Source organism: Cariama cristata, unplaced genomic scaffold (assembly GCF_000690535.1).
Source record: "Cariama cristata isolate BGI_N322 unplaced genomic scaffold, ASM69053v1 scaffold5512, whole genome shotgun sequence".
NCBI lineage: Eukaryota > Metazoa > Chordata > Aves > Cariamiformes > Cariamidae > Cariama > Cariama cristata.
The window spans coordinates 44,261-71,916 of NW_009604300.1; the positions used below are offsets into that span (position 1 = coordinate 44,261).

Sequence of the window (27,656 nt, forward strand, 5' to 3'; positions counted from 1 at the left end):
ATTCAGTTTGATTTTCTATTCTGAACCATAAAACCTATGATGTGGCTGCACACGTTAGCTCCTTCACAGGCTGACTGAATTAAAAACATCATTATGAGCAAAGCAGGCTTTTACTCCATGATTTTTACTCAGTAAAAATATGCTGTTTGTAATATTCTATTAATTGATCATGGAAACTATTAGCTATTCATTCATAACACAGACAGTGAAGGAAGAGTGCTTCTGCTCTCTCACACTTTTCTTCCTCATAAGTATGTGAAAATAAACCTGAATAATTTTTCCAATGAACCATGGAACTGGCTGAAGATCCATTTTTTTTGCATTTTCAGTTAGTGCCTTGACAAATAGGTCATAGTCTGGTGTAGGAAGAATCACTCCAGGAAACAAGTCCGATATGATGCCCTGTTAAGAAAAGACAGAATAGAACACTATTTAAACATAGATTACAAAATTCCCAAAGCATAAAAATCTACATGTAAAACAATATTCATACAGATAACAGGATCTTAAGAGGAAATGTCCTCAGCTGGACAAAACTAACTTCTAGTCAAATTGTAGCCATCAAACTATTCTGTATGCATGAGACACAAACGAGTGCCTGCACTTTTCATTAACACACTGGTATTGTAAAAGTAAGCTTAATCTTCTGCAAATTTGCCCCAAAAAGAATTACAGGAAAGGATGACATAGTGGTTGAAAGAATTTCAGTGATTAAATAGAAGAGTATGTGTTCTGAAATTTCAGAGCAATGAATCTGTGTGTGCTTGTGCCCTAGCTTTTAGGTCTTTAATATTGATTGCTTTGTAGCTTAACATAGTCTTTATTTTCTATTAAAGCAGCATGCAAACAGAAACTTCATCTTTTTCATTCTGACTTCGAATTTCTAAATGACCTTAATTTAGTTGTCCATATCTCTTTTGCAGCACAAAGCCAGAATGCAAACTTCAAAGAATGGTTTCCATGAATGAAACAGCACAAAGTGACTTTTAGTAAGATATCTTATAAACCATTTTATAAAATAACTTAAAAGGCACCGATGAAAGTTTGTTTTTCAAACTAATCATAACAGAACAAAAGACTGCATGCAGATCAGTGGACTGAAATAACTCTACACTAATATGGCAGCATGTAGACCAAACTGTTCTAAATTAAGATAATGACCTGTTTCTGTAGGTTCTTATAATTAGCCTCATCATCACAAAACTTAAACACACCGGCCCGATAGCTTACCTGAAACAATGGCACATCCTGTGCCAAGAATTTGGCCAAGTTAACATCCAGCAAAGCCCGAAGTAACAATACACTTTCATTTTCAGTTGGGTACTTCAGTTTTAAGTTTCCTGCTGCTGTCAGGACAGATTTAACAGCACGCATTCCATAATCATAGTGATGCTGAGATGACAGCTGCTCAGAGCACAAATGGTAAGTCGCAACAATTTTCTGGGCAAGACTGTGGATATTAAAATATCACATGTAGAACGAAAATATCTCACCATGCAAGGAAAATAATTTAAGTACCTATATACACAAAGTAACTGCAGCGATTATCAGACATATCAGCTGACAACATGGCCCAAAACACCTAGGAAGTAAAACTGTACAGGCCAGAGAATGTGCGTACCATTTAGGAATTCTGTTTGACATTATGATCCTGTGTAGAGGTGCATATCCATCAACATGAGGTGGTAAATGAGAATTGATGATAAAGCAGGAGATTTAAAAGTACTTTCTGAAGAAACAGAACATGAACAGTCTTCCAGAATTACATGCTTCATACACACGTTTATGCCTTATAGAGTAATGAGGTATATCAGACTCAACTGAGGTGGAAAATTCAGCATGTCTTACCTCCGAGAGTCCAGAAATCCCATTGAATAAAGTGAAATTTCTCCAATCAAAGCATAATCTGGAACCATCATGGCAACCGTTCGGAATAGTGCCTGTAAGAAAAAAAGTAAGATATAATCTTAGGCTATGGAATATGGTAATAACTTGTGCCTGTTTTGTAAGAATAGTATCTCTCCATAAATTCATGAATTCATGAACTTCTAGAATTCAGAAATCATCTGAAATCTATGAGATTGCATTAGAATTCTATTATATTCTGTTCTATTCTGATCTTATCAAGAGGTTCAAGAGGTCTGTGCTAAGCACTGCAAGAACAAATATTTAGAGTCACAATCCTAAAGAACTATTAATAGAGGAAAAGGGAGGTGTCATTCATCTCACTTTCACAATAGACAAACTAGCACATGGTGTGGTTAATGTCTTGTAAAAGGTCATGCAAAAAATTGTGGCAAAGCTAGGAAAAGAACTAGGACCGTATCAGTATCTCTGCAGTGTCTCAGCAACTTGCAAATTTATAATAAATTTAAATTAGGATTTGGATCACCAGGACATTGTAAACCAGAAGAATTTCCACTTAAAGAGAGCACAGCTAAAGCTGTGAACTGGTATGAGTATGATTAGACTGAGACCTTTCATCTGTGCATTTTGTACAATCCTAAACACTTATTAAAGCTTAGTGAAAAGCACAGCAGAATATACTTGAATGAGTTATCATGTATTATTTGATCGCTGCCTTCCTTTTCTTATTACAATAGACCAGAAGTTGCAAACTGTGTTTAATTTCTACAAGAAATCAGGATTCCAGATTTACCTTCAGATTATCAGGCAGCTCTGCCCGTCCAGCATACCCAGGATTCATCGTGATAAACACAGCACATGTAGGATTAAGAGATATCTCCGTCCCTTCAAAGATGAATGTTTTGAGTTTGCGAATAATAGCTTGCTGGATGCTAAGTATTTGTTGGGCAACTACAGATAATACTTCAACCTAATACAGACAGAACAGATTGGAAAACATAAGACACTTGGAGACAATATAAAATGTTTTTTTTATGTTGTGGTTTGGCACCAAACCAGGACAGTTTATATATTTTGATGGCTATATTTGCATTCCTCCAGGTGAAAATCACCCTGTGTCTAATAATTGAGCCTAAATATTAGCTGCCTATTGAAGCGATCCTCTGAAAGTTAGTGCCACCAATCGCTACTCAGCCAATGTAGGCAGAACAAAAGAAGCATCTAAAGCCTCCACAAGGAAGTATCAGGTGCCTGAATGTAGACACCTAAGTTAGGTGGACAGGAACTCCCTCTGGAGGCCTCCAAAAGCACTTTCCTTTCACCTCAGATGTCACAAAGAATTTGGGCTTTTCAGAAAGACTGATTCACTCAATGCCCCAAATTGAGGGTAAATGTAAAGAATGGGTAAGGCAGCCTAGCACCGATCCTCAGTGCTTTAGAGTATCAAGGTAACAGGATATTGGAAAATGAGAATACTAACACTTGAATTAATTAAAAAAAAAATTAGAGCAGACAAATGGAGAAATTAAGGTGTTAAAGATACCAAAACATACGAAATAGAATTTCACACTCAGTAGTATTTACTTAAATCTAACTTCATCAAAATAACAATAAAACTTATCCAAAGTCATTAGTGACCAAATTAAAACAAAACAAAACAAAAAATCAGAGTAAGACCAAAGAGGGGATTGGATGTGTCTGGTTACATAGCTCATTAACCAGGTCACTCAGTGACACTCAGCTAGTCATCACAGGAATCCCTCCACTGGGATTTGTCTGTCTTGTGCTGAACACAGATAAACACAGCCCCACAGCTGTAGCTTCATTTCTCAAGGAGAAGAGAAAGTTCTTTCCCAACAAATGACTGTCACATACAAAAGAGGAAATTGCACAGGAACAATTTTTTCAGCTAAAATAACCCAGAACACAAGACTTCTGCAACACAGCACAGGCAGGCATGTGCTCCTACAGCAGGCAGCTGAATACTTGTTTCTGTGTCAGTGATTATCGAAACAAAGAGGCTATACCACAAATAAAAGCAGAAAATCGGCAATAATGCTGTCATGTCTAAATCTAAAACTTCTGGTGTCTTAAATTTTTAAGCTTTATAATGTTATTTGCCTGAGTTAAAACATTACCTCGATTCTATTGAACTCGTCAAAGCAGGACCATGCACCAGATTGTGCCAGCCCCTTAAAGAACTTGCCCATTGCCTTGTAATCGAGACCATCGGAGCAATTGAAGACCACACACTACAACAAAAACACAGAGAAAATCTCCCATTATTAACACAAAGTCCACTATAAAATTCTTAGCATCAAAAATGGGAAGGGATTATTATTGCTAATTTTGGATTACAACACTATGATGCCATATAGTCACAGTCCTAAATGTGTGCTTTTTACCAACTATTTCTGTGAATAAATAACAGGTACAGAACAAGCAGTACTTGCTTAAGAATGGCATTTCAAGAAATATCTACATATCCAAACACAAACAATGCAAAGTTTGTATTTTGGTACCTGCTTAGCTAGTGCTTTTGCTAGATCTTTTGTTGTTTCTGTTTTGCCAGTCCCAGCAGGTCCTTCTGGAGCACCACCAAGATTTAATTTCAAGGCACCCATTAATGTCCTACATAAACAAGAACACAGGCATTGGAAATAGTAATCTTTAATGGCAGATTGCTTCTGAAAGGGATGGATAAGTATTTTCCTATACAGTTTCCCCTGGAAATTATTTACTTGTTCCCTACTGACTCTGCAGCTTGCCCTAAAAAAACAGTGTTGTCTCATAACTGATTCCCAGTTGTGGAAGTTCACATTCACCCACTTGGCCTACAAGGAATGTCAAGGCTTTTTGTTACATGCATCCACCCTGTATATCCTCAATTACACAAGCAAATGCACAGTGCCACAAGCAAAATGGCAGAGTTCGCAAAACCCACACATTTTCATCAAGTGGCACTACTCATGACAAGAACTTAAAAGCTTTTATAAATGAAGTCAATCTTTAGAAATGGCTGAGAAAGCATAAAGGTTGTTTCATAAACCTGGGAATCACATTGCTCTCCAAGTGATTTTCATGCTAAAAAATGAAATCCCTGTTAACACTGGAGTCATCTGATTATTTTACAAGCCTCATGCAAAGGCTTTGCCACCAAAAGTAGTTGTTAAATTGTGCTGAATAGAGTCTGCTTGCTCATTGCTGGCACAGCTGACTGCATAGTCTTAGTTTAGATTGAGCTAATCCTAATGACAACAGCTGCAGTTTACAGCTAATGCACCAGCCTTTCGACACCACTGTGATTGCCAAAAGACTGGGCATTTGCCAGCCTAGGCATAACACAGGCATTTTACTACAAGTGCCTTCTACAGGATGGTGAGTTCACAGCTCAGCGCTGAAGTAAAATCTTTACATCCTCACCATATATTTGCCTGGAGATACTATAAAGAAAGTCCTTTAAACATTACACCTAAAATTATGTGCTGAGATGACCTGTGTCTCCAGGGCTTACCAGAAGTGAAATACCAAATGCCCTTGAATACTTCAACCTTGGGGGATGAAGTATTTCCATTTCTACCTTTTGCAAGCAAGCAGAGGAACAGGAAGCTAACTGCATTCAAACTACTGTGAAGGGCTCTATAATTACCTCATTTATTTTACAGGCAGGCATACACTACCTGTATGTCTTATTTCAAAGAAGTTAATTGACCAGTGCTACTGTAGAGTCCTTTACAGTTCCAGTAACATGAGCTGCCACCCCTTTTCAGAAGCACATTCTTAGATACAACAGAGACTATTAGTCTACTGTGTAGAGTGTAGAAACCTATACATTGTAAATACTTTACCATATTTGAGCGAAGAAGATATATAAGATTTGCCTCCAAAACCTACAGGACAATCTTAGTTGCTGAGGTTCCTGCTATTATTAACTATAGCAAATGAAAGTAAATATAGATCAATCAAAAAAATGAAAACATTATTCATAGATAACATGGCTTTACCTATAACATCGATCTGTTAGCGGGGTTATAACCAGACGTAAAGAATTGCCCAGATACTCGTAACCATACTTGGCTTCTGTTGTAATCATTCGCACTATTACATCCTTCTCTTCCCAGTAGTATCTCAGCTGAGAAATCCACTGGAAGTCATTCAGATCTGTGATTTTGTCTTCAACAAATTTTGCAACCACATCACGAGCTACAGAGTAAGAGACAGATTATTTGAAAAACCTAAACACTTCTACTATGTTAGTTTACTTATAGCAATGTATAAGTAAACTAACATTTACTGATAGCTATGTAAATCAACATTTAGAGTAGTAGGCTGGCTTTCATGTTAGAAAGGAATCTGCATCTGTTTTGCACAGAGAATCAACTTGATTTGATCTAGATTCCAGTGCCTGTACTAAGTAGACAGGAGATAGTTGTGCAGGACTGAGCAATCTCCATTTGCCCAAAGACCCTGTGCAATAACTCTGTAAAGGTTGTTTCGAGTTAGAGAAAGCATTTTAGCTGCCTCTTTCAAATAGTTCACCCAACTAACGATAGCAGCACTGCCCCAGATGTAACGAGTACCAGCAACTGCACATTTACCATGCACATCAATGACAGTAAGAGCTCCAAGTGTCAGCCGGGCTCCACTGGACAGCTTTCCTCTCACTAACTCAACAATGTCCCCAATTTGTAGATTGCTCTTCTCCAAGACATCCTGTCACAGAAACAGAACACAGGCATTAACGTAATGCTGTAACTAGCAGTTCCTAACTAGCAGTTGTTGCAGACAGCCCTTCCAACAAAACATAATAATGGAAATCCAGGCAGTACATAACCATTTAAAATTCTTTCATATACTGGCATTTTATTTTACTATGAACACTTCAGAGAGCTTTATGGCCTGAAAGTAGTGTAAGCAGAAGTTTTACCTTTCTTCCTAACAGAAATGACAAGATTCTACAATAGGAGATAAGCAGATTCTCTCTGTTGGGTAAATTTGGATTAGGTTTCTTCTGTAAATTAGTAGTAAATTGTAAATTAATAAAATTAATAGGAAACTAAGATTCTCCTAACTTTACTTACTATAAACATTTTAAATTATTTTCTCATTATTAAATGAGAAAGTTTAACAAAATGAAATATTAATGAAGTTTTCATTAATGACCTAGACAAAAGGACAGAGTGCACCCTCAGCAAGTCATGAGATGATACAAAACTGGGAGGAGTGGCTGATAGACCAGATGGGTGTGCTGCCATTCAGACAGAACTCAACAGACTGGAGAAACAGGCAGACAGGAACTTCGTGAAGTTCAACAAAGGGGAAAGTCCTGTCTGTATCTGGGAAGGAATAACCCCATGTGCCAGTACATGCTGGTGGCCAAACAGCTGGAAAGCAGCTCTGCAGAACAGGACCTGGATGCTGGTGGACACCAGGCGGAACATAAGCATCTTTGAGGCAAAGAAGGGCAACAGCATCCTTGGCTGCATTAGGAAGAACATTACCAGCAGGTCAAGGGAGGTGATCCTTCCCCTTTACTCACACTGCTGACACCACACCTGGAGTGCTGTGTCAGCTTTCAACTCCCCCATAGAAGACAGGCATGGGCATACTAGAGCAAGTCCTGGTTTAGTTGGCCCTGCCTTAAACAGAGGTTGGACTACATGATGTCCAGAGGTCCCTTATATTCTGTGATTCCTTCTCATTTTTTTTAACCTGTGGATTGTTCAGGATATTTTCTTTGAAAGTCATAAATATTTTCAGTTCTGACTGTTCTGACCAGATATGTGGAATAAGAACTTCAACTGGTATCAAACAACACAGGCAAGTTAAACCTAAGATACTCAGTAAGGATACAGAAACAAAGAGCTAATATTAAAATGTAGTATTTGGTGTAAAGTTTATTAAATTTTTTCTATTTCCACATTTAAAAAGCATCCCAAACACTCTGTTGACAGAATTAGTCCCCAAATAAATCCTTATCCATCTAGCTCAATTAGGATCAGACAAAAGCCTACAGAATTAATCAGAAATTATTTCCATTATGTGAGCATGCATTTGATTAGCCTCAGTGAAGTGGTACTTAAAACCATTGTGATGACAGAGGCACTACAAACACATAAGAAAAGTCTCTTGTATGAAACAACAAACTTGGCTGCTGCACTTTTATCACTGGGGGAATCTAGCAATAACCAGACAAGTAACTGTGCCACTCTGTAAGGAGAGATTTCTGCCTGCACATTTCCCTGGGGCTTCACATGTAAAGAGGAGTCAGAAATAAAAATGCATTGTACTTAACAACAGTCTATCACTTTTTGTTTAGTACTTTTAATTATACCAGTATCACTTGTAAATAAAGTAATACTATTTTCTTCAGTGGGATTTCTCCTGATACACATCGAAGTAAATGAGAACAAGCCCCTGCCAGGACACAAGACAAAAGGAAATAGAAAATAAAGCACACTGCATAAGTAAATTGTAAGATGTTGCTGACTGAGGATCATCTTTGTTAGAAGGAGCTTTTTATTAATTAATCAGACTTTAGTGCTTAGAAATAGAAAGGTAGAAGAAAATCTTACTAGTAAAGTTCCTTTCCTTATAGCTTCAGACACTTCTTCTGTCCAGTAAATGGATGAAACACAAATAACCACCTGTCCAGGCCACTGAAGTACCCACGTTTTTCGAGGAACCTTAAACAAAAAGATCCATTCCAGACACAGGAAATCATATAAACACATTAGATTATGGCACTGATAACAATTATTTTCCCAAAATTTCTTTTGTCTCATACTGCAAATAAATGAGAATCAGCATGGAAAGTTTTAATATCTTTTCTTCAAGAAATTCAGAGTTAAGACTTCAGACTGGTACTACTGAACAAGGAGAGCTGGATTCCACTTAGCTTCAAACACGTTTCCCTGGTTAAGAATTTCAGCAACGTGTTCATGTACAGTTGCTTGTGAAATCTACTTTATATTATAATTCAGGAACAATTACCTTGATATATCCTCTTATGCCATCTTGAAGAACTTGTCTTACACTGGCCAGCATCATTTCCTCTACTTGCAAAAGCCATTTTTCTACCATGCCCTTTGAAAAAGAAAAACACGGTCAATACCCATTTCCTGATTATATTCCTCTCAAAGGACAAATTCTTTGAAATGTGTTAGGCTTAAATATGCCTTCTTCTAGTCTAGGTGTGGTATATAGGAGGAAGAAAGGTTGAAATTTGCCGAATTCTTACATGTAATACTGCAGTTTAACACTGTTTGAAGGCAGGTATATCAAGCTAACTCTAAAGACAATCGAAGAAACAGCTTGGTCATTTTAATGCAGGGCATGTTTGCATGTTTTGTTCCTGGAGGATTAAGGGAAAAAGGTTGTCTAACCCACAACATGCCCACCTTTCATCTCTTTTTGGTTACCATACAGCAATTCAGCTCTATACCTTCATGTTGAGAATAGCAGAAAAAGCTGGAATGGAGGTACTTTTCAAAACTTATAATGCTACTATTTCTACTCAGATCCCTTTTGAACTAATGCTCTGATTCTTCACTGCCAGCCATGCATCATTTCCCTCATTTCTCTGTTTCAGCAACGCTATGCAATGTTACATACATATGTATATAGAGAGCTTGGTTTATACATATATGTATGTGTGTGTATGTGTACATATACCTTGCTCATCTATCTATCTTACATCTTAAAAGTAGTAGGTGTGTAAAGCTATAGAAAAGTGCCTAGAGCAATATATCCCAAAATTGGTATGCCTTACTCCTTGTTGTAGTAAATCCTTTTTGTTCTAGAATACCAGCCTCACTTCCGAAACACCTTTCATGATCTGATCCTAAATCTTTTAAACCTCATTCCCCCAAAAACATACACTTTAGGCAAAGTATCAATTTAATATCCTATAGGAAAAAAAAAAAAAAAAGAAAAAAAAACAGAAAAAAATTACTTTTGCATTCAATGGATAGATTTTATCTATGAAAGGAACAATTTCTTTCTCTGAACTGATCATGCCTATGATCTCCAGATCTTCTGTGAACTTCAGTTTAGCAATTCCTTCAAAGCACTTCTTTAAATGAGGTTGTACTCGAAGGGGATTCTTTGTTTCGGACAGTATTTCAAGCAGCTCATCATTAGACAGGAAAAAGAATCTGTTAGAAAAAATGCCATTAATGAACATGCACTTTCCAATCATGAAAATTGTTGTTAATCATCTATTAATGCAAGATAGATGGAATTGGTTTTAGTGTTGCTCAAGACACTAGTAAAACAGAAAGGAAATTATTATCTGAAATCCCTTTTCTTAAGCAATTTTTAACATTATAAAACTCATCACACCTGTTTTTTCAGAATTTCAATATGACCATTATTTTATGGAGAGGGAGAAAGAAGGGTTCTCACGCTAACGCAGGAAAGACAGATATATCTATGCAGCAAATAAGTACCTTGTAAAAACATAGAATCCTCTTCCTCATAATCATATATAACTCCTACATATCACACACCTCTGCACAACTAAAGAGGGTAGGGCAGAGACATAATTGCAAATCAGCCATGGGAAGGTAGCAAGTTCCTTCAAAAATGCCCTGTAAGTGATAATGTCTTTCTAATCATAAGTTTACGCTGTGCTAGACTGATTTTGCCTCCCTACCTCTGCAATTGCAAATTTGCCTCCCTACCAATTGCAGATTTTGCCTCCCTACCTCTGCATTGCAAATTTGCAACTGGAGCTGAGAAAAATTAATATGTCTGGAGAAAAGAACAGGTTTTCATTTCGTGTTGCATGAGACTGTCCCTCACGTGTGTTTATGAAATGAGACTTCTCAGCTCAGTAAAAATGGTTTGAAAGAGCTTATGGCTTTTTGTCTCTAACGTAGGCCTGTTTAATTAATTTACCTTGGGAAAAATAATCTCTTCTTCTCCAAGTAAGTATTCAAGCCCTTCTGAATGTCTTCTAAGAGGGTATTTGCTTCCTGAAGTCTGTCTAACATCATGGGTTGTTCAGTTGCTACAAGTACCTTTGTGTCTTTCACCTTTGTAAAAAAAAAAATAATACATAGCAGAAACTGCTAAAAATTGCAATAGGTTTGTACATTAAAATTTTTATCATCAATCACATACATCGCAGAAGACTAAAAAGCTATATATTCTTCTCTGTAATGTGCCTTCATGTTATTAAATATGTATGCATTATTTGATAGTTTTGCTTTTACCAATTTGAACTTTACAGACAATAATACAACAAGGAAATATCCATGTGAATTAAAGTCTTTGGCACTTGCTCCTGTGTTTTGAGCTTGCTACATTTTTTTTCCATTCACAAGTAAGTTCTGTCCATCAGAGCCACAGTACATGACGATTATTCTCTGTTCTTGCCATCTAGGTCAGTTTTTTTTCTTTCTGATAACTCTCCCCTTAACTTGAAAGGATACACCTATTTCAGAACAGGCTTCATCATTCACAGAGTCTGAGCTGTTAAGACAGCTCTCAATTTCTATTTAGTTATACTGATTATTTCAACACCTTTATGACACAATCACACACTCCCAGTATTTTTGATATCTTAGCTCACACTACCACTAAGTATCTGGCCTCTTACCCAACTTCTCAGTGATAGGGAACTGAATAGGATACCCAATTGCACTTACTATCCCCATTATCTTATCCTGACATACTACCACCTCAGTACATATTCATCAAAGTTTTGAATAACCATGCAACCACATATTAGAGAACAATCAGATGCAAGAAAAATCCATTTAGTTGCTCTAATGATGTGTATGCCTTAAAAACCTAATGCAGAATCAAATTGTATCCAGAGAAGACTTTGTACAGATTGTCAGTGAACCCTGATGCAGATCCTGAAAGTAGAAATCATTCATCTTTCTACCTAATTCTGATCATTTAACCATACAAAAAGCCAGAAAAATTTAGAATTAAAATGTTACTTAAGCACTAATTCATCCTGCAATATCCAGCCTTTACACAGATCTCGAAACAATAATGATACAATCTACCACTTTTACTGCAAGACTAGATTTTGGTGGGCTTTAGTAAACGATTTACCACTCCATATTATACCTTCTTGTGACTTAAATACAAATATCTAACTTTAGAAAAGATAGTATATCTTCATGATAGTAATAATCATGTTACCAGGTGTGCATAAAAATACACAATTTATTAAATGCAAGCACTTACCACTTGTGCCATAATGTCCTTCCAGTATGAATCCACAATCCCAAACTTTCTGCCCTCTTCAGGCATTTGAGCTATAATGTCTTCTGTACTAAAAATAGGTTGCAAATACAGCCATGTTGCTTGACATTTTAACCAGCTATCTAGAATATCTTGCATTAAACATAGCTTATCTCCCCAAGCCTGTAATGAAAACATTTAATGTTTAAGCAAAATTATATCAAGAATTAATCTAAACTGAAAAATGAAAGAGTATGAGTTGCTTGGCTTCAAAGAAAAAAAAGAAAAAAAACAAACACAAACAATTGAACAATTTTAAAAGAGAAACTTAATTTAAAAAAACCAACACTAATAAAAATCTTAGTATTTCTTACAAACAATAGACGTATTCTTTCACTAGCACTTCTTACATCAAATTGTGAGAGAACTGCCTAAGTGCAGAGATGACTAGCACAGCAATCCAGAATCTGTTCTTTTAAATCTTATCATCAGTGAAAGGGTAAAAGCTTACCAAGGTATTCAACTCAGCAGACTGAGTAAATGTCAGTTCACAGGCCCTATATGGAGTGGGTTCAATCTTTGGCCCCCTCAAAAAGCTATTTCACGCAACTCTAGCAATACAAATAGGTTTTAAAAAACAGAGAGTTTCTTTTTTGAATGAAGAATTTCAGATAGCATTGTGACTTTGACAGTCTACAGTGTAAGGGATATGGAAGGGAATGCATTGCAGGGAGAAAACACAGCCAGCCTGTATTGTTCATTATTCTGCAAGAGATACATGGAGATTGTTAAGATAGCTCTATATTAATCATTCCCTTTCATTTCACCAGCTCTGCTGGAAAGCAAAACTCAGCTTTACCTACAATTTGGCTGAAGTCCACAGGAAAGGATAGAATTTAGGTCTTAGCATTGCTTACAAATCATCACTATTAGGTCAGAAAAAGTGATATTAAATACTGATGGGAAAGAAGTCTTTGCTTTCTGCATAATCTTCCTATTAGAAATTCATCATCTTTAACAAAATAGCAGGACAGTTAACAAAAAAGACTTTGAAACCTTTATGGATCATGCCAATAGCAGAGGATTATAAATAAATTCTCTCTCACAACTGACAGACCTATGGCTTTTTTCACAATGCAGCAGGATTTCTTTAAATCAACTGACCCATTCCAAAGACATTTGACTAAAAACCCATGCTTATAATGACTAGATTAGCAATGCAATTACAATTTCTTTAGCTGTACAGTAAGCTTTGCATGCCTTTATCTGGAAACCTTTAATTCAAAGCTCTTGAAGAAAAATATGAATGTGTGTTCTTACAAAGAGTTAAAAACGATAGTACTTCTTATCATGCCAAAATACCTTAAAGCACTTAGGGAAAGCATATTGTGAGACACACAAGCTCAGTCAAACCAGCTTTTCCTTACCCAGCATTCAGCTTCTATTGGTTTGATGAAGGGAGAGCCACACATTGTCTGAGTCTTAACAATGTGATCATCCAGCAAAAGCTGGATGTCATCAATTGCTGACAGGATGCTGATGTTCTGTAAATACAACACATTTTGATAAAGTAAATAGCAGTTGCTTTATTTCACTGCTCTTCAACCTCAAGCTCATTCAGCTTTGTGTTTCCCCCTTCTCTATGATGGCTGAAGGTACGAAACTAGCAAGGCATCAAGAAAGCCTGCAACATGTTTTAAGATATGACATGGTATCTCCACTGTACATCTCTATTTCAAAAGCCAAGAGATAGATTGTTTTGTGAATGGGAAGACAGCCAGGGATGCCAGTGACTTCTGACTCAATCTTTTGCACCGTGATTCTTGTTTCTTCTGGGCAAGTTAAAATTTCACTACTGTTCAGCTTTCTATGCAACACTGGAGAAGCTCTCAGGCTTACAAATTTGTTACGATGAACATGTTAAGATCACAAGTTATCCAGATACTAAGGTCCAAATATAAGGATATATAGTAATGGAGACATTTGCCCAGGCTCTGGGGTATGATACCACTTTCCATCATGCCACAGTGAATCAGCAGTAACTTCCCTCTAATATCTCTCAATTGGTATTCAGATCAAAGTAATTCTCTTCAACAACATATATATTGATTTGATGTTTACTCACAGTATCCCTGTATTTCACCAGACTGAAGTGCATGTTGACCCACTCAAATTTCATTTTCTCTATTGATTTCTCTAAGGAATACTCCTTACTTGCAGCTGCTCCAATAGGTTCCAGCCTAAATTGAAACGAAAGATATCTTTGAAATGTTTTTTGCAACACAGCTGAAGAGAAAAAAAAAAGCAGTTGTAGGCAGAGTTGGATATCAGCTTACCTTTCATATGAATTTGTTAATAATATCATAGACTCTTATTTCAAGGAATATTTTTGCACTTTCAGGCTTGAAGTTAATTTGAAGATAATCTGAAGTTAATTTGAAGTTAATTTGAAGATAATACTGACAGAAAATTCTGAATGTGCAAATTAAGTGATTTAGAAATACGACTCTCGGGTTTGGTGTGTTTGTGCTACAAGAACAACTGATAGTTCTATCCATAGCTTGATAAAATACAGCTGATTTTACAGCACATTCTAACAGCACACAAAAAAAACCCTAACAAACTAACATTTCGTATCTGACATATGAAATACAGTGACTGTCTAAAAAATGAGAATAGAGTAAGCTTCTTACTGATCGATATATTTTGACAGTCCAAATTCCAATATGTTTTTTAGAGTAGTAGTTTCATCAGGTCTGATCTCACATCCTACAATTTCACTAATCTGAAAATAAAGTAAGAAATAAAATCTATTATCAAGATGTGTGTTTGTAACAGACTTCTCAAACAGCAGGAAATAAATGCTAAAGAAGTATTAATGCAACCTCCTAATTTGCTTTTCTGCCATAAATCATTAATTCAAAGAAGCTCCTGCCTGTACCATTACAAATTTCAAAACTGCATCTGTCATCTGACAGGATAAAGGATCTTCCTATTGTGAAATACAGAACTATTACTGTATTTCACAGTATGGAATATGTGGAGTAGTACATTGAACTGTCACAGTTCAGAATACTCCCACAGTTAAAGCAGAGTTTAAAGTACCTGCTCCCAATGTCTCCCCTTCATTTCACGATTGCAGGCAATTGACAGGACAGGAAGGTGCTGTTTAAACTTGTCAAGCTTATATTTCATAGTTTCTGCTAAGCGTCTAGGCCCAGCCATATCTGGAAAACTCTTACTGAGCATGTACATAGTCCTCCACATATTTCCAATTTCTTCAGTAATTTCATCAGCATTCAAGTTCTGGAGAGATCCTGAATATAATAGTATAAAAAAAGCACAGCAGGCACATCAGCACAAGATTTCCAGGGTGGTTTATTTACAGGCATTTAAAATCATTCTCCTTTAACTGGAAATCAATTATATTACAAAAAAATTATCTTAATGCAAAATCCAAGTCAACAACTGTATTTCACACTGCTTAACAGCATTTATTTCTTCAAAATTATTTTCTCACAACTAATCAACCCTGTCAGCTTCTACTTAACTAACTCAAAATTACATGTTTCATCAAATGAACACCAAAGCCTCACCATTCATCCACTCCTCAGATTTGGTATGGAAATTATATGCTGTTATCCAAAGTTGCTCAAAGGGTTCTTTGTTTGCAATTATAGTTTGCAGCAGAGGAAATTGACTCTTCTCTCGCTCAAGTAACTCCTCTTCTTTATTAATAGCCTTTAAGGGGGAAAAAACCCAATAACCTTATTTCCGTCAAAAGTTGCTGCTGTTGTTTGAACTTTTAAATAGGTAATATTTGATACGATTTTTTTTACATGTCATAAAGCCAGTCAGATTTGTAGATATAGGCCTGTGGATTTTAGGTAAATAAAATAACTATGTTCTTGAAAATTCCCCTAGTTATTTGTTGGTATCTTCTACTACTCAAATAACTTTAAAAATCAATATCTATTTTAGAAATAGCTAATGCACCATGGCATTCAGCAAAACCAAGGCTCACAAGTTACCAACTCACTTTGAAACCTGGATGTAAGCTCCTCAGTCACATAGGCTTACAGGAATTGTTTTGACTTGTGATTATTTTTTTTGTTACAGAAACATCTGGGAACTTCAACCAAACAGATATTAATTGTGCTTATTCATGGTAAGATACCATCTTTGTCCAGAACCAGAAGACCTTACAGTATAAATCAATGTGCAAAAAAAAAAAAAAAAAAAAAAAATAAAAAAAGAGTCTTGCCTTTTTAATTTTACAGGTCGGGAGTTAAAGAACAGAGAAATGCTGTCAAATGCAGACACCGAATTCAGACTGAGTCCCAAGTCTGTGCTTTTGCAATGCATTCAATGTGAGATGCAGGCAGAGAAAGTAAAGATCCACATTCCAAGATAATTTTTAACTTTATGTACTCACTAAGCTGATTGTCATGTCATTTAAATCGTGTGGATACACCCCTCATTGTGATCATGTATTAAGAAACTTAAAAACTTAATTACTTATTCTGATCTACCTATAGCAACATATCAGTGCTGTTAACTCACACTAATTAAATATACTAGATCCCTTTAAATCAGATTAAGAGTGTTGATATGTAGGACTAGCAATTTATCTAAATCCTAAACTCATTTAATTGGTTCAGTTTTCTCTTTTGAGTGGGACTTAATTAAAATCTTGATCCTTAAGGCTTCATATATGCAGAAACCTCATTGTCTCACTGTGATTTAGAAGATTAATTAAGCCTCACAATGTCTATGAGATCTCTCAAAGGTAAGCATTCTCATTTCCCAGCAGAGGCACAGCTAAGACAAACTATTGAACCTAGAACGACACAGTACACTGGATGGAGAGCCCTGAATAGAATCTAGGAATCTTGGTCTTCAGTTTCCTTCTGGCATCTGAAGCTTCCCTTTCTGTGATATAACACATATTTAATGCCCATAGGCAACTTCTGGAAATGATACAAACAGTTGAAAAACATTTGGTTTTAATTAAAGGACAAGCAGAGGGACTGAAAACGCAGCTCCAGCAGCACAAACCACGGTTCCAGGAAAATGGCATCTCCCCAGCATTCTGCTCCTGCCAACTCTGCCAGAAGAATTCTGTTTTCCATGGATAGCATCCTGCCATTACTGACTGCTTGGAAACACTAAAATTCAGTATTTCAATTTAAAAAACTCCCTGAACATTTTTCCCCCAAAAAATAAGTTCTTCAAGTCAGCAGTAGGGAGAACTCAACATAGAGGGAGAAGAAGACACTTGCCACATTTGTGAATTTGGAAATTTTAAAGCCATACTGACAATATGTGGCCAGAACCCTGAAAAAAACAGGGTCAGGAACCAAACTTTTGCTCATCCAGCACATTGCAACCCACTCCATACTTGACTAATAAATACTAACCTCAAATTCTGTTAGTGCATTATCTAGATTCTTATTTAACTCCTTTAATTTCTCAGCGTTGTTCTTAATTTCTTCTGTGGTCATGACATCCTGCTTTTTGTAGCTTTCTACTTCTCTATTATAACCTTCAAGAGTTTCCTCAAACTGAGAACACCTGAGGTAAAGACAGCTAAGGTAATATGATGTTTTGTTTCATTCCTTTTCAGGTTTCAATTATTTTATTAATTATACAGGCACTGTCAAAATAATCTGATCTCAGTACTAGTGTAAAGTAAATACAGATGCCAGTGAAAACCCATTAATCAGTTGTATCAATACTATGCCATTCACAGGATTAGAATTCAAGCTTAATTTTAAAACCTCCCAAGTGATTTAGTTCTCTTACATTTGCTACCTTTACTACCTGGAGGAAATAAAGGAAGAGTGAAAACAATGTAACAAAATTATGTGTAATGCTGTACTAAGCAATATATCAAGTTAAAATTTATGAATATTCTAGCAACATCCTTCATTCCTCCTTTCAGATCTATTTAAGCATAGGAATATTCTAGTTCACCCTCTTCAACAATATTTTTCTGATATGTCCCTAATACTTTAAACCAGGCCTCTCCCTTACTTTCTCAGCTCCCTCACAAGTTCTCCTTCTTTGACATTATCTCCCTTTTACTGATAATGAGATTTTTCTTTTCTTTAAAAACATCTAGTGAAAAAAAAAGTCTTAATATCATACCTTTCAACCAAAACCATCTCTGCATGATTCCTCCAGTTACACAACTGATCTCTACTGTTTTCAAAGATTATCTCAATCTGATCAGGCCAATGCAAAACTGTGCTATTCAGGTTTATGTCATCACCTAAAATAAAAAATGCATAGACATCTTTAAGAAAATACCTTTAACCAATGATCTAATAGAATGGCTGTTGTGAAAAATAAGCAGTATAGCTAAAACTACATTTAGGAATAAGCTATCTAAGCAGCTACGTATTTCAAGCTGCTGGCTGAATTATTTTCACTGCAAAGAGAACTGTTCCCTAAAACAAGTTAGATTGTTAGCAAAACTCTAAGATCAAGTTAAGAACATGAACTTCTCTGAATAAGACCTTAGCTAGGCAGAGAAAATTAGTAAGAACAGCTATTCCAGAATATCAATTCCATTCAATTACACACAAAGACAGACCACTCCTAACTGAATATACATAATATACCTACATAAGATGGATAAAAGTAAAGTTTAAACCATTTTTAGTTCACGATGTGTAAATGCTGAATTATTGACAAAAGCTACAGCATAACTGCAACGAGAAGACATCTCCATCTTTGTATTTGTCTATTTGGTCAGTGCAGTTAGCTCATTATAACTAACTGCAGGACACATCCTTATAAACCTAGCTACAAAGAATATGTAATTATGAAATACTGTGCATGCAAACACTCCAGTCCAAAACGTAACAGAAAAATGTCCTGGCTTCCATAGGCATCTTAATTTTACCAGAAATAAATTCTGATAAACATGGCATAGCCTAGTCATTTCTAGCACTGTCTGATCTGAGAGTGTATTCTGCTTAAGGAGAAGGGATCATCCAGCCACTGAAATAGGTATGCATCCATGTAACTGCTCTTCGTCTTTATGTACAGCAAATAACATACAGCATCTGTGAATGGCACATTTTTGCTTTGACTAGAAGTGCAAACTAAAAGCAACTTCTACAGATGTTTCTTACACCTTGGAGAACAGCCTTTATATTAACCAAGAACAGCAAACCATCACAGCAAAACAACAAAAGGCCTCCACTCAACTAATACTCAACTGCAGAGATGCAAGTTCTCACACTTTCCAAAAGCTGTCATAGAGCCTTTGAGAGAGAGCTTTTTAGATGGATTTTCACTGAAGACTTTTTATTGAATAACATAGAGGTATAACACCATTTGGCCAGATTACATAACATTAATCTGATAATGCCCAAGACATTCTCTAAAACACAGAAAAAAAGCACTCTGTGCTGTATGCCATTTCTCTAATCATTCCTTCCTGCACTGGTACATTTTGGCCTCTACTAAATGCTTTTTATTTCCTTTCTGTCCCTTCTGGAGCTTTCCGTTAGCATCCTAGAAGATGCAACATTTATGGATGCAGAGCCCAATATCTATATATAAATATTTTCATGTGGAGACTTTTATATTATGTAATTGAGACATACAAGAAAGATCAGCATAGTCCATGAGGAATTCCAGTCTGTGTGCTGCTTCAGCAACCTCCTGTCTCAGTTTAAAAACAGTAACTTCACTGGATTTCTTTAAGTATGCATCAAATTCCACTAGCTCTTCAGTGTTCATAGGCACCTCATTCATTCTCCTTGCAATTAAGTTATATTCATTGCAAATTCTACAACAAAAAGAAAATAGACATATCACTGGGATCGTAAGTGAAGAGAGATGCAAGATCTTGTTAATAAACACGAATATTAAATTTCTTTTAAACAAAAATGTTAAACTTCTTCATAAATTAAGTATTCAGATTGAACACGCACAGCAGATAGGCATTTATAAAGGATGCCATTTTACTCTGTACAATCAGTTTTATCGTCCTACTATGTTTACAAGAATTGATATATAACAGAATGATTGCTAAGTTGGTTCCAAATTACAATTAACAGCATATTAACAGTTTCCTTCCTATAAGTTCAGAATTTCTTTTTCAAGATCCAATCTGTTGCAGAAAGAAGTGTCTGAATGCAGTAAGCAAGAGCTCACTTAATCACCCCAGAACAATAAAATCAAGTGCACAGTACAAAACAAAGTTATAAAGAGAAAAATTATTAAACAATCAAGTTTATTTTACATTGCACATGGGAACAGAACATACAGAAAGGAAGAAATTCTGTTATTTTCCTTCTTCTCAGTGATACATTTTCTTGTTCCAGATTCCAGTTCAGTACTGCAAATATCTATACAGAGAGCAGGCATGCGAAGAGCAACCATACACAAAGGATAGGTTTACTTAAACCAACTCATTACTTCCAAGCATTGGTGTTCAGCATAAGCTCATTGTCTACATTCCCTCCACAGTAAGTGGAGGCAGAGAGGCCCCTCTAGACTGTGGCTCATCTCCACCTGGAGATGCTTTTTAGTTAACTGTGTTGAATCATTTTTTATGGTGATTGTCTCGCTCTATTCACTGTGGAAATATTATTCAATTACTAGGATGTTGGGGGTTTTTTGGTCGAGGATTTTTGGTGTTTGCAGGGGGTAGAGGTGTTTTTAATTCACAGAAACAGGATTATCCCGTTACATTGGAGTCAAATTATATTTTCAACATCCTTTTTTTCCCCCCCTTCTTTTTTTTTTTTATCTTGCAACTTGAAATCAGGATCATTACTTCCCTAGGGAAGTTGGGAGGGAGGAACAAAATAAAGTCAGAGACAAGATGAATGCAGAGCCTGCATAATACATTCTTCATGTTGCTTTAGCTGGACACCAGCAGGGGAAGGAAGGACCTCAACCCAAATCCTAGAAGGTCAGTAAAGGAGGAAAGAACAATGGTGTATTTCTAGTCTAATCTCTATGTACACCCTATATAGACCAAGTTAGGTATTTATTCACAAGTATTTCTCTTCCTGTTAATTTTAAATACCTACTTTGGTGTCCTTGCACATGTCTGATCAGCACTAGAAAACCCAGCAGATGAATAAAGTCATCTCATCCACAGACACACAGCATCAGTCCACAAAGACAGCAAGAAGCATGCGTGCTAACAGCATGTACCTTTTATTTAACTCTCTGTTTTCCATCACTTCAAATTCAATCAATCTGTCTTTAAGGTTTTGGGTCCGATTGCAGAGTTCCTCATTCAGTTGTACAGCATCCAGACAGAACATGGCCAGAGGGACAGTGACATGCATGGAAGCAATTTCTCTTTTCAGTTTTGTTAAGCTGTCAATTTTCTACAAAAGGAAAATAATACATCTGTTATTTTTCCTTAAAGTCTATAGATGAAAAATGCTGAACAACAACTAATTAGTTTCCATCCAGCAAAAGGATAATGTATTCCAAATAGAAAAAACAGTTGTTCCTTCTTATCTTTTCAGACCTCAGCTCCTATCCATAGATTCCAGGGCTGAAAGCTTTGCACAGTAATATGCAATATTAAGGAACAACACAAGTTGCCTAAAGAAGTATTTAGCCATAGGCTAACTCAGGAATGCAGACAGAAAAGTAGACAGGGTTGATTAAGGGACAAGAAAATCTAAAGACCAGCAAGCTGCAGATTCACCAAATACTCTGGGCAGCCTTCCACTGGACTTCTACTAAGACCCAACAAAACCCATGGAAGGAGGCCATAAAGAAACCCCCTTCTACATCTGCACAGCATCCCTACAACAAGGGGCTATGTAAATTGAGACTGCTTCCCTAGTATTCCCACGGGTAAAGCAAGTGATTTGAATGGGAGCTCTTCAGACAATACATTAGGAAGTCAAGTGTGATGTGTTAGCTACTGTATGAACATGTAGCAGTTGTCAGTTACATATTACCTCTGTTAAAGCTTCTAAAGAATGACCTTCTTTCAAGAAATCTGTGATATCTTGCTGCGCATTGTTGTTCAAAAGATTGTTGTATTTCCTGTACACGTTTAAATACCTTTAACAAGGAAGATCACAAAAACAAACAAGATTCCAATGTGAAGATCCTCTATAATAAGAAACAAATCAACCCAAACTGTTTGTTTGAGTCAAATGGATAGTGTTATGAATCTAAGGCTCTGGACGGGCAACTGAGTTAACAACCAAAACTTACTTCTGTGGACCAAGTATGTTGCTCTGATAGATCTTTTCAAGTTTGTTCACATACTCTGAAAACAATGATTCATCTGGTTTGACTGTACTGAGAGTGAGATCATCTCTTTTTAATTCTGGAAATAGAAATCTTTCTACCTAAAGGGAACCATTGTGAATACTGTAATAACACATAGAATAGAGGAAATAAGGTATTCTATTACCCATTCACCCACCACTTCAAAAAAATTTATTATTTGGTAGAAACACTGCAATGTGAAAAGGCTCTGATTCATAACTAACACTTGGTTACACACACAGTTTGCTTGCGAAAACTATATGAAAATCAAACCAGGGCTTTAATATAACTTGAATGTGAAAAAGAACAATTCCTGTGCTATCTTCTGTAATCAAAAAAGGTTCACACAGTTTGTGATACATGACTCCCATCTTTATCTTCTATTTGGCGGTTTTCTACTCATTCATAACTTTTTATATCATAGACAGTTTTTATTCATATTATATTTTATATGCAACTATGAGTTATTCAGTACCTTTGGAAGTTCCTCAGCACTGTGTAGGATCTCCCTGAAGCAATGACTGATCAAATCCCAACATTCTTTCAAAGGTGGCTCAAAGACAATCTTGGGTTCTTCCACGCTGAGTTTGACTGTTAGTATCTGAGGTACAAAGAACTGCATTTCTTGATACGGTTCTGTAAAATCACTTCCATCCTTAGGGAAAAGAATGAAATTGTACATGCCAGAGAAATCAGTTATAACTATAATAATTTTTAAAAGATTCAAACTCCCCCAAATCTCTTAACTACACAGCACCAATGGGATCTTCTTCCCTGATTTTCACTCAAAACACTGATGCCCCAATACACAAGATTTTACGGTGACAACTCCTAAATGAATCTATAAAAGCTGGAATTAGGAAACCGGATTTAAGCCTAACTGCCTTGATTTTCCCTTAAGTAACAGAAGTAAAGCACTAATTACCATACAGAACAAAAGCTCTAAAAAAACATCCATAATGCCTATCAGAAATAAAATCTACAATCAAATACAAGATCCTGTTTTATTTTTAATTGCCTTGTATGGTTAGTAAGAAGTGCCCTATCCCAAATTGCAATTGCAATAGCCTTTACACTAATGGAGTCCTAATCCATGACTAGACTCATAACGTAGATGCTATAATGATTTAAAAAGAAAGAAAAAAAAACACTAAACCAAAAAAACCACAAAACATCAAACCCAAATCAACCCACAAGACAAAAAAAAAAAAAAAAAAAAAAGAAAAAAGCTAAACACAACCCCAACCATCAGCAACACCATCATCACCCAGATGCAAGGCTTAGCATAAGGTTTGACAGCATATTGTATTAAGTGTGATCCTCTGGCTGCAATGCAGTATTTAATCTGCCACATTTATTGTGTTTAAATGTGCTTCATTTTGTCTTATCATGGTAGATCCTGGGTGATCTGATATTTAAAGAACTTTTTTCCACTAAGAGGCAACTTTATCATAGCCAAAACAGTGGTAAAAACTCTCATGGTGTAAAGCTTATTATTATAATTATGTGCATTACTGGAAATAATACAGGGCACTGATTTTGTATAGACAGGGACACTTCCCACATAAATTACCTCTGCAAAGGATGACATGCATGACTATACACACTTCTGGTTTCAAAGGGGACTATTCATGTGCTTTCAGAAAAAACACATTTAAGTGTTTTGGCTGGTTAAGGCCAAGAAAAATAAAACTAAAAAGAAAAAAACCCAGCACATTCACTCAAGATAGAGTTGAAAATTCCTGCTAGTTTTAACCCTAGGCCTTCAAAATTATTATCCAAGTGAGTAGTTCTTGATGATGCAAAAAAAAAAATAAAAAATCCACTGAGCATGCACAACTGTTTGAAAGATCCAGCCATTTTTTTTTATGGAAGTAAGAGCTATTTGGGATATTTTAGCCTTCAAAGAGCATATGAATTGTTATCTCCATGTAACACTGAAAACTATAGATATATTTCACAGCATATACCTTGTGGATCATAAAAAATGCAAGAAGATCTTCTAAGGAGTTAACAACCATCTCACGTAATTGTAATGACATTAGAGTTGCCACGGAATGAAAATAGCTTTCAACTCGCTGAGAGGAATCACAGTCATTTTCAGGAGCAAAATGAAGCCATTCCTTTTTCTCCTCAAGTAAAATGGATGCACAAGTTGGGATCCACCTACAATGAAATCATATGGAGACAAAGTTCTTAAAAGCTTATTAGTCTTACTCTGCTCCTTGCAATGAAATCTAAGCTCAGAAATTACTCAAAGAATGAGCAAAATTCAAAGGGCTAGCAGAGAAATGTTAACTAGATATTAAACAAAACTGTACCTACCAGGACTTAGAGGAAATCTGAGTTTTTAAACTAAGGATTCTTGTTATTATGGGCCCCTACTATTAGTTAATTAATATTAATAGACAAAATACTAGCGACAGTATTACTAGCATTAAATGGGAAACTGGAGTTTGGAAGAGATGTCAGGTGGCAGAATGCAGTCACCTTATACCATAGGCTATCACCTCATATAATCTCTGTCTTAAATTGATTGATTTTCATAATTTAAAAAGTTAGGTTATCTGTCACTGTTTTTACAGATTTAGACTCCATTCCTCTCACGGTTAGAAACCTTCTAATTTCCAGTCTACATTTATTCATAGTTTATTCCCCATTTGGTCTTGTACAAGCACTCTCACAGTTTCAATAGTTCCTTCAGCATCCAGATGTTTATCCCTCTCTGCTATTTTCCTCCTTGTTTTGGCAGCCTTGTGGTTGGGACTAGTGTCATCTCAGTCAAAGATCTGTTTTAAAAAGGGAACTTCACGTAAATCACACCCTAAGATACCCTATTTATCTACTTGGCACTGACTTGTTCTGAAGAATATCGTGAGCTTCCACACAGTGTCTTTGAACGATCTCCTCAAATTCAGTAGGTAACAGTGGCAGGTCTCCACAAAGCATTTCTTCAGTGCGAACAAACCTTAGATGACTGTATCTATGGAAATAAAACAAATAGTAGATATTTTATGGAATTCTGTTTAAAAAAATGACAGACACATGAAATATAGTCAGGAAAGTCTCATATGTATTTATAAATACTAATAATATAATTTCATTGATGCATATCACTTCATTGGTAAGCTGTACAAGTGCACTTCTATTGGGCTTTTTTGCTATTGGCAAACATAAAAGGCTTCACAAATTTAATTTTGTATTTGTTATATTTAAAATTGTGTTAACTTTTTTGCTAAAATGGTCAGAATAATTTCCTGTCCTTTTCCTAGATTTATTAGTGTATCCAGGCATTGAAGAACATACAGAATGACACCTACTGCTTCTATTCCATATTAACAGTAATAAGTACCTATCCTGGCTACCCTGTGGGGAAAAAAAATAAAATTTCATCAGCATGGAGTATGTCACAGTCTGTAAGATACAAGAGCCTAAATTCCTGCAAATGTTACTTAAATGCAAAAACAGCTCTCAGGATTACCAACCACCATATTTAACTTCGTAAGAAAACGTATCTCAGTTTTCAAAAGTCCCCAGAACAACTTCCACGTACAGACATTTGAAAGAGACTCAATTTTAAGAGTTAATTTTGTTGCTTTCAGGAATCTAGATGAGAATTTCAAATCACTATTTACTTGAGCATTGAATCTTAATTTAGGGATAACATCTTTTAACAAAGGGGATGATCTTTTCATAGCACAAAGTTATCCATTCTTCACTGTGGACATGTAAAACGTGTTCATGCTTGCACTCAGAGCCTGCAGGAAACAATTATTTTATATTGAAATTCTTACAGGCTCAGAAAAAGAAATTCTTTAGAAAACAGAGCAGATTTTGCCACTTTGTCTCTACTGGCTCCCCCAGGATCTCTGAAGCATATGCAGAGAAGTCAGCAGATGCACTCCCTAACCAAGCTATAAAATAAAAACATTCTCAACTTCATTAAGATCCTATGAACAAGACATCTTACTGAGAAAGCCAGAGCTGTTGCAAAGTGGGCATCAACGGATTCACTATGAATAGATTCCTTTCATTCCAGTTTTTCACTTCTTTGTAAGAACTGTGCCATGGGACTGGTGCACGGACAACTCTCTGGGGAAACGGGCGTGGGGTACTTCCAATAAACAATCTCTCTCTCTCAGCTGGATCCATCAAGATGTAATCAACTAGAGCAAATCATATATACCATAGTGAGACTGCATGTGCCATCAAAACCTACATATGAAAACACAGTATCTCCATAGATCAGGAAGTCGTAGAATTCTGCATGTTTAAAATTTATACACTGTCATATAGTTACTTGCATGTTTTTAGGCTTAAATAAAGCACAATAATCAATTACCAATTTGACTATAAAATTATTTCAGAAAAAGAAAAAAAGAATTGGTCCTGGTTCTAAAAATGGGAGACAGGAGAAAAGGCTTTTCATTCTGTCTTTCCAGTTGAAGCACATTTATTCTGTGCTTCAATTCGTCATCTATAAATGAGGGGTGGAAATATCTCCCTTTCAAGGATGATTTTTAAAAGGCTTCTTAAAATCTTTGTGAAACACAGAAAACTTATGAGTCATCTGTTGCATCTAGGAAGGATATGACATTCAAAGGGCTGAACTATGATCTGCTAAGTGTCAAAACTCATGTGCTACCAGTTTGGACCAGTGGCCGATTACATATGAGATTAACAAAAGATGGGAAGCAGATTCACTACCCCTTGTTGTCATTAGCATTACCACAAAAAGGGACCCATATACTAAAATTGTGACATTGATAAAAGGTAAATTAAATGGTACTTAGAAAGATATCAGAGACTACAGAAGGCCAAGAGAAAACTGTTCGATCTCTCTTTTTTATGCTGTCATGAATCAGAGGCCTCATCTACTTACTAGTCAACATATTTAAGAAAATTGAAAGGAATTATTTCACATGTGGAAAACCCAAGAAACTGTAAGACTACTGAAAAGCAAATTTTAAAAATTCACATTCTACAGAACTGTGTCACATTCACTTTCAGATGGGCATTACTGAATTTCAAGGATTATGACATACTTTTGTATTTATTTATATATGTTGGAGATATGCGAGAAATAAAGGACATTACTTAACTACTGTAGATAGTTAACAAAGACATGACCCTGGGAGAAGAAATAGGATGACACCATAAATCAGCCAAACAAGCAAATACCAAGATAAGCACAAGGAGAGTAAAACCACTAATAAGGCAAAGAGAAGATTATTTGAACTATGAGTGAACTATCCTAATTAACATAGTAAAAAACCCACCCCCAGTAGAGAAAGCCCCCTACCAACCAAAGCCCCTTC

General features: G+C 36.0%; 1 protein-coding gene across 1 annotated transcript in view; it reads right to left on the reverse strand.

Annotated features, from left to right (window-relative positions):
• Positions 1 to 27,656, reverse strand: part of DNAH3 (dynein, axonemal, heavy chain 3) — a 56,670-nt gene that overhangs the window by 27,073 nt on the left and 1,941 nt on the right. The window contains exons 3-30 of the mRNA XM_009695521.1: positions 26,309 to 26,504; positions 25,196 to 25,321; positions 24,309 to 24,504; positions 22,814 to 22,993; positions 22,282 to 22,418; positions 22,020 to 22,125; positions 21,253 to 21,431; positions 19,689 to 19,873; positions 18,220 to 18,343; positions 17,490 to 17,643; positions 15,666 to 15,810; positions 15,175 to 15,386; positions 14,763 to 14,854; positions 14,195 to 14,309; positions 13,497 to 13,613; positions 12,073 to 12,252; positions 10,768 to 10,904; positions 9,821 to 10,022; positions 8,860 to 8,952; positions 8,442 to 8,552; positions 6,465 to 6,579; positions 5,871 to 6,069; positions 4,389 to 4,497; positions 4,005 to 4,118; positions 2,660 to 2,836; positions 1,849 to 1,940; positions 1,231 to 1,450; positions 268 to 402 (exon numbers count right to left, since the gene is read on the reverse strand). Of these exons, the coding sequence (XP_009693823.1) occupies positions 268 to 402; positions 1,231 to 1,450; positions 1,849 to 1,940; positions 2,660 to 2,836; positions 4,005 to 4,118; positions 4,389 to 4,497; positions 5,871 to 6,069; positions 6,465 to 6,579; positions 8,442 to 8,552; positions 8,860 to 8,952; positions 9,821 to 10,022; positions 10,768 to 10,904; positions 12,073 to 12,252; positions 13,497 to 13,613; positions 14,195 to 14,309; positions 14,763 to 14,854; positions 15,175 to 15,386; positions 15,666 to 15,810; positions 17,490 to 17,643; positions 18,220 to 18,343; positions 19,689 to 19,873; positions 21,253 to 21,431; positions 22,020 to 22,125; positions 22,282 to 22,418; positions 22,814 to 22,993; positions 24,309 to 24,504; positions 25,196 to 25,321; positions 26,309 to 26,504 (4,148 nt within the window). The remainder of the gene's footprint in view (positions 1 to 267; positions 403 to 1,230; positions 1,451 to 1,848; positions 1,941 to 2,659; positions 2,837 to 4,004; positions 4,119 to 4,388; positions 4,498 to 5,870; positions 6,070 to 6,464; positions 6,580 to 8,441; positions 8,553 to 8,859; positions 8,953 to 9,820; positions 10,023 to 10,767; positions 10,905 to 12,072; positions 12,253 to 13,496; positions 13,614 to 14,194; positions 14,310 to 14,762; positions 14,855 to 15,174; positions 15,387 to 15,665; positions 15,811 to 17,489; positions 17,644 to 18,219; positions 18,344 to 19,688; positions 19,874 to 21,252; positions 21,432 to 22,019; positions 22,126 to 22,281; positions 22,419 to 22,813; positions 22,994 to 24,308; positions 24,505 to 25,195; positions 25,322 to 26,308; positions 26,505 to 27,656) is intronic.